The sequence below is a fragment of the Mus pahari genome, chromosome 9 (genome assembly GCF_900095145.1).
Source record: "Mus pahari chromosome 9, PAHARI_EIJ_v1.1, whole genome shotgun sequence".
NCBI classification, from domain to species: Eukaryota; Metazoa; Chordata; class Mammalia; order Rodentia; family Muridae; genus Mus; species Mus pahari.
In genome coordinates this window covers 40,779,557-40,786,667 of record NC_034598.1, presented here as the reverse complement: position 1 = coordinate 40,786,667, position 7,111 = coordinate 40,779,557, and the positions used below count along the sequence as shown (strand labels likewise).

At 42.6% G+C, this 7,111-nt stretch overlaps 1 protein-coding gene across 1 annotated transcript in view; it reads left to right on the top strand.

Annotated features, from left to right (window-relative positions):
* Nucleotides 1-7,111, top strand: part of LOC110326570 (solute carrier family 5 member 4-like) — a 51,218-nt gene that overhangs the window by 16,037 nt on the left and 28,070 nt on the right. The window contains exons 6-7 of the mRNA XM_021205103.1: nt 3,496-3,601; nt 4,082-4,162. Coding sequence (XP_021060762.1) covers nt 3,496-3,601; nt 4,082-4,162 — 187 coding nt within the window. The remainder of the gene's footprint in view (nt 1-3,495; nt 3,602-4,081; nt 4,163-7,111) is intronic.

Below are 7,111 nucleotides of genomic sequence, written 5' to 3'. Positions count from 1 at the left end.
TAACCCTGGCTGTCCTGGAACTCACTTTGCAGACCAGGCTGGCCTCGAACTCAGAAATCCGCCTGCCTCTGCCTCCCAAGTGCTGGGATTAAAGGCACACAATTTTCTTGAAGTTTAATTCACACCTGGAGGTACCCCAGTGAAAACCCTGCTATCAAAGGGATTTTGGTGGCTTGGTTTGAGAATTTCACCAGATTAATCTGACTTTGTTCAGAACTTACTAACTACCCTGTTAGTTAGAGAAACTTTTTCTAGTTTTATCTAGTCTTTTTTTTTTTTCCTGTAAAGATTTATTTATTTATTATATGTAAGTACACTGTAGCTGACTTCAGACACTCCAGAAGAGGGAGTCAGATCTCATTATGGATGGTTATGAGCCACCATGTGGTTGCTGGGATTTGAACTCCAGACCTTCGGAAGAACAGTCGGGTGCTCTTACCCACTGAGCCATCTCACCAGCCCTAGTTTTATCTAGTCTTAAGACTGCTCCATCACTTACCAGCTAATACAGGCTGGCCAGGTGAAAACATCTGATTCTAATGTCCATCATAAAGGCTCTATCTCTCTCCTGTCCCGATCTTGCTTAGCATAGTAAGGCTGAAGTTGATTTGTTCTTGTATTGCAGTTTTTACTTTTTATAATTGTTGGGTTTCAGACCCTGGGACAAAGGGCTGAGGTACTTATTTTACACACCAAAGCAGACCTGACCTCCAGGTTTTCCCAGCATCTCTCTCAGTCCTGGCATGCTCTACCCCCAACCCTGAACTTTCTAGCCCAGGGGCTGGAATGTCCTTCCCACAAAGGCTCCTCCTTGTGTAATCCAGATACTTTGGTTTCCCCTCTCTTGCTTTCTCTATTGCACCTATCTATCTATCTATCTATCTATCTATCTATCTATCTATCTATCTATCTTGTTGTTGTTGTTGTTGTTGTTGTTGTTGTTGTTGTTGTTGTTCTTCTTCTTCTTCTTCTTCTTCTTCTTCTTCTTCTTCTTCTTCTTCTTCTTCTTCTTCTTCTCTTTTCTGTGTGTGCTCAGTCCTCTCTTTCTCCTCCCCCCACTCCTCTCTCCCAGGGTGATTTCTTTCCTGGCTTCCCAATAAACCTGCACTTATATGCTCTAATCTGGCTTGAATTGGCTCATTTCACTGGGACGTGAGAGATAACTTATCAATAATTATCTTGCTAATTTGACTGTAAAATTACTGTCTAACACAGTAATCAATTAAGGTTGCCTTAATCACAGCTTCTAAGAATAATATCTGTATATCTCATTAAGTAAAACACCACCACAGCACTAAGACAGTGTTTAATGGGCTTTAGAGTGACATCATATAGGTTCAAGCTCATGGAATATAAGCTTCAGACAGTGACCTAGGCCTCAGTGTCCTTAGCAACAGAATAATCATAATAGCAATAGCCTTAGAGGTAGTTTGGGGGAAGTGAGGTAAGAATTTGTGAATTATTTCAAGAGTTCTAGGAAGACAGTAACATTAGAAACCATGCTGATGCAGACTCACCCACATGACTGCCCAAACTTGAATTGAAAAAAAGAGGGTGCCAGGGGTCATGTCACACTGGCCATGGAAAAGCCCACAAGCCCTCAACCCTACACAAACAACTATAGGGAACTAAAGAAAACTCGAGCAAGAGAGGTTGTCTTTCCTGGGGAAGAGCACGCCAGTTGTCTGTCCTTTACCAAATAGATAACCCTGAAAATATACATACAGGTCACGTCTGAACTGAATAGATTATATTTAGGAATATATGTGTATGTACATATACATATGTGCATTGAATAACAATTAGTGGGGGAAAGAGCCTTAAATTTGATAGAGCATGGAGAGGGGTATTTGAAAGAATTTAGAGGGAGGAATTGAAATACAATAATATGTCTACTAAAGCCTTTATGTCTGACTTTAAGTGAAATGTATTGTAAAGCCATTGTGTGGGGCTTTAATGGAGATGTTTCAGCAAAGCCTTTGCTGTGTTTGGGTCAGTAGAGGCTGAGAAATGGTTTTGAGACTGTTTGAACCTTGAAGAAATGTTGTCTCTCCAGAGAATCTGCTCTTGGTTCTACGTGAGAGCTTGTGGCTGCACCAACCTTGGTCCTATGACACTCCTGCCAAACCTGGAGTTCTTACTTTTGATTGTGGTCAAAAGGGACTGAGATCTGTGTAGGTCGTCTGCTTTCATGGGCAGCAAGGGTACGATAACTTTGGTAACTGGAACCTTTCCCAGCACCAGTTAACCTTGTATAATGTTTGAATAAAATAACTAGAGTGAGCTGGGTGTCAGTCTTTTCCAAGAAGGTTGAACCCCTCTGCTCCTTCAGAAAATGAAGGCTTAGCATCTTGGTGAACTTCTCTTTCTCTCTCTCTCTCTCTCTCTCTCTCTCTCTCTCTCTCTCTCTCTCACAGCACCCACAATCAACACCAATATAAATATGGGAGTGGAGAAACAGTATGTTATACTCTCAAAATAGATAGATAGATAGATAGATAGACAGACAGACAGACAGATAGTACAAGATAAAACACATCCTTTGAAGTTAAAACATTTCTAAAAGATTTTTAAAATTATTTTTTAAAAAATCATCCAATTAGTCTTTTTGAAGCATTATGTGATTATATAAAGAGAAAACAATTAGAATCCTAAAACTTACATTGATAGAATACTAACGCCAGTAACATATTCTTTGAAATACCCTCCTCAAGAACATTATTATGGGTGATTATTGAGCCTCTCTAAGATTTATGGTACAGAAAGAGATTACAGGACATGTTGCGTGTAGTTTTAAGAAACACACATTTCCCTCCACTAGCCTCCCTCCTGGCTTGCTCATTCCTTCTCGTTCCTTCTGGCTAACTTCACCAAGCCACCAGCTACTAGCCCAGCTTCTCTCTTTATCTGCCCATCTTTGTTCCTCAGAAGAAAAACATTCAGACAGCTTTATTATCTTTGAACTTGCCAAATAACACGATTGCTGGGTACAGAATCTCCTCCCCAGACCTTATCAGCTAGCCATCCTCTGGTGGCAAAGGTCACCAGTTAGTTCTAGCTACCCCAAGATCTTACATGGTTGATGCGTGCTTCTCATTCCAGAGCCTAGCCGGAAAGGCCCCTTCTTTTTACTCCTGGGACCTGGAATCCCCACCTTTACCCTTAGCCCAGCAATTGACTCCTACCTTCTTTATTGACCAAATCAAGAACCAATCAGGGAACCAGACCTTACTACCAGCACCTCCCCCTACGAGGACATGCCACTGCCTTTATATAGTCATTGAACAATGAATTACCCGTGGTGAGTGTACAGAAGAGAGGGTAGAAATTGTTCAGTGACTTGCAGGGGAAATCGAGGTGGGGACATCTAAGTGGAGTCTTGAAGGAGGGGCAGGAGTCTATCAGGAAAGCTAGGAAAGGAGGTGGATGTTGGAGCAGGAAACTCAGAGGCCTGAAACCCGTGTTTCTTTCCCATCCCCTCAATTGCTTCCACAGTCAATCATGTTTTCTGGAGCCATATTCATTCAATTGGCCTTGGGATTGAACCTCTACCTGGCTATCTTCATCCTATTGGCTATCACTGCTTTTTACACGGTGGCTGGTAAGTCTGCCTCTGGTTTCTCTCACCCATAGTGTGTTCTGTTTGTCTTCCCCCGATCTGTGGTTAGTAGAGGCAGAGTTAGCCTTCTGAGGGCCAGATTAAGGATATCATCCCATTGCCACTGTGAGAATAAAGCCCAGGATGAGAGCAGCAATTACAAGAAATGTAACAGAATGCTCATCGTGAGATATAAGATTGATCAAGACAACTGTATGCAGGCTGAGCAGCTTATATATATATATATATATCCCAAAGGAGTTGAGACATTGTATCTCAGTAAGACAAGAAAAAGAAAATGAATTAAATACGTTAACAAACACTTAGGAGAAAATGATGTCAAGACAAGCTGTGGTTCACATAGGACCCATGATATGTTGTCTGCTAACTCCTCTCTGTTTGGGATAGAGGAGAGCCCAGAGGTGAAGAGGGAAATCAGGATGCACGGATAAAATGCCCTGCTCCATTAATTTCTCTCCACAGGGGGTTTGGCCTCAGTGATCTACACAGACTCTGTGCAGACTTTGATCATGCTGGTTGGCTCCTTAATCCTCATGGGATTTGGTAAGTGAAGACTGTGTGCTGTACCTTGGGCTGGGGAGTGATGGGAAATGTTCCTGTCTATTTGCTCTGTAATGTTGTCTCCTGGTTTTACTGTGTTGTACTTCCATCTCATTTAACTCCCTCAATGGGAATGTTAAGTCCAGTCATCTGGCTGGAGTTCTTCGGCTGTATTAGACAGCAACTGTGGGTGGGCAGCGGGAATCGCTTCAGTCCCAGCAGCACCAAGCCCATTCATCTGTTGGTTGTCTCACAAACTTTTCCTGGGCAAATATGACCTGACATCTAGACTATCTGTTTTCTCTTGAACACTGATGTTCCTTTCTTCTCCATTCAATCTCCTTGAAAAGCTTTCCCTTGAGTTTTCTAGCTGGGTTATTGAGCTTTTCATTTCAGCCTGAGTGCCCTTCAAGTTTCTGATTACATTTTGAAATCCTGTATTCTTTTCCTCACCTCCTCCAGCCTTACGTTGTGTGTCCTTGTACATCAGTACAGGCTCTTTTTCTCTTTAAATTTATCGACACATTCCTTTGTGTCCTTCTCAAATGTCTTGAAATTTTTTGATGAGCTTATTATTACTATTTTCAATTTCGTATCTTGGGGTTAATCTAGGCAGTAGTGTTCAAACAGTAGCTGGAGCAGTAAGGCAATGGGAAGAAATTAAAAGGACACAAATAGGAAAAAAAGATCAAACATGCCTGTTTGCAACTGGTGTACTATACCTAAGAAATCCCAAAGATCTACAAGAAAACATCTAGAAATAATCAACAATGTGGCAGGATACAGAACACATTTTTAAAACTCAATAGCCTTTCTAAATACCAAAGACAAACACACTGAGAATGAGATCGTGGACACACTCCCACTCACAATTATCCTCAGAGAAAACAAAATATCTCAAAATTAAGCAGAGCACAGAAAAAAGACAACACAATAAAAACTTTAAACCTCTGAAGAAAAAGACAAAGGTGGGTTGAGAGATGGCTCAGCGGTTAAAAGCACTGACTGTTCTTCCAGTGGTCCTGATTTCAAATCTCAGCAACCACATGGTGGCTCACAGCCATTCATAATGAGATCTGATGCCCTCTTCTGGAGTGTCTGAAGACAGCTACAGTGTACTTACATATAATAAATAAATAAATCTTTAAAAAAAGAAAAAATAATAAAAGAAAAAGATAAAGGCACTAGAAAAAAGAAAGACACCCATGCTCATGAATTAGTAAAATTAACGTGAAGATAACCATTTTACCGAAAGCTATTTACAGATTTAATACAATCCAAATCAAGATCCTCATCTAGTTGGGATAGAAGGCACCATCCCAACATGAATATGGAGACACAGATGACAACAGGTAGCTAAACAATCCTGAGCAAAAAGAGAAATCCTGACAGGATTGCCATTCCAGATCTCAAGATATATTACAGGGCCGAAATAATAATAACAATGTGGTATCGGAACAAAAACAGACATGTGGATGAATGGAACACATCTTTTCCCAGCTTGTAACAGGACAGTCCATTGAGTCCTACTTATGGCATCCAAACGCTTTTATGGTCCCAAATCTTTTACATTCCTCCAAAAACAAACAAACAACAACAACAACTACAGCAACAACAAAACACCATGATCAGGCAGGCCTGTCACAGAAACTCCTGTCTTTGTTGTTTTCTCCCTTGCTGTGACAAAACACTATGGCAAGGCACCTTCTAGAATGAAGAGTTTGCCTGGGGCTTGCAGTTTAAGAGGTATAGGAATTCAGGACCATCATGGTGGAAAGGAACATGGCAGGCAGGCAGGCATGGCGCTGGAGCAGAATCTTTTGAACACACAGCCTGATCCATGAGCAGGAAGCAAAGACCCTGAGAATGGCTTAAGTCAAATCCCACCTTCCGTGTTACACACCTCCTCCTCTTCTATACCTCCTGTTGTAGTTAGGGTTTCTACTGCTCCAATAGAACATCATGACCAAAAAGCAATATAAAAGGAATATAAAAGTAACTTTTATTCACCTGATATACTTGTTGTCTTAAGGCTAACTGCTGGGTAAGCTTGTGTGGCAATGGGCTATGCACAGACAGGCTGGTCTCCAGTTGAGCTGAGGTCGTGAACCCCGGTAGGACCCGGTGGTGATAATTTTCACCTACATGGGATGAAAGGCATTCCCTCGTGTCTCCTGAAGCCCTGGCTCCTGTTGAAGTTACCGCCCCCACAGACCCCACAGACCCCACAGACCCCACAGGAGAAGCTGTGGCTAGTAGTCATGTACATAAGCTTCTGACCTTCAGGCTAGAGTCCTCCCAGTTACCTAGAAACAGCAAGATAACAAGCCAACTATAAGAGGGGCTGCTTGGCCCCTGCTCGCTCTCTTAAGCTTTTACTTTCCTTACTCTCTCCCTCTTACTCTCTCTCTCTCTCTCTTACTCACTCTCTCTTACTCTCTCTCTCCCTCTTACTCTCTCTCTCTTACTCCTCTCCCTCTTTCTCTCTCTCTCTTACTCTCGAAGCTTCTACCTCTCTCTCTTTAAGCTTTCTTATTCTCTAGCCCTTCTTCTCTCTCTCTCTCTACCTTCTCTCTTTCCCCCTGCCTTTCTACAATAAAGCTGTAAAACCATAGACTGTCTCTGTTCATCAAGGCCCGCTGTGCTTGGACGATGGGATAGGCTTTCTCCTAACAAGCCATGCCTAATCTCCCATCAGAAGGCCTTCCTGTGCTCCAGCCACGGACTTAGGACTCTTGCCTGCGTGGGAACCTCTCTCCCTCTACCCTCTTTCTGTATCTCCAGGGCCGAGAGTGTTGCCCTGGGACCCCTATTCTGTTTTCAGTTCCTCTGCTGTATCCAGCATGGGATACCAGAGACTGAGGACCTGGTACCGGGGTTGCCCCTTGTCCACCACCACCACCACCACCCACGGTGTGGGGTCAGTGGCTTCACACAGCCAGATGCCCACCT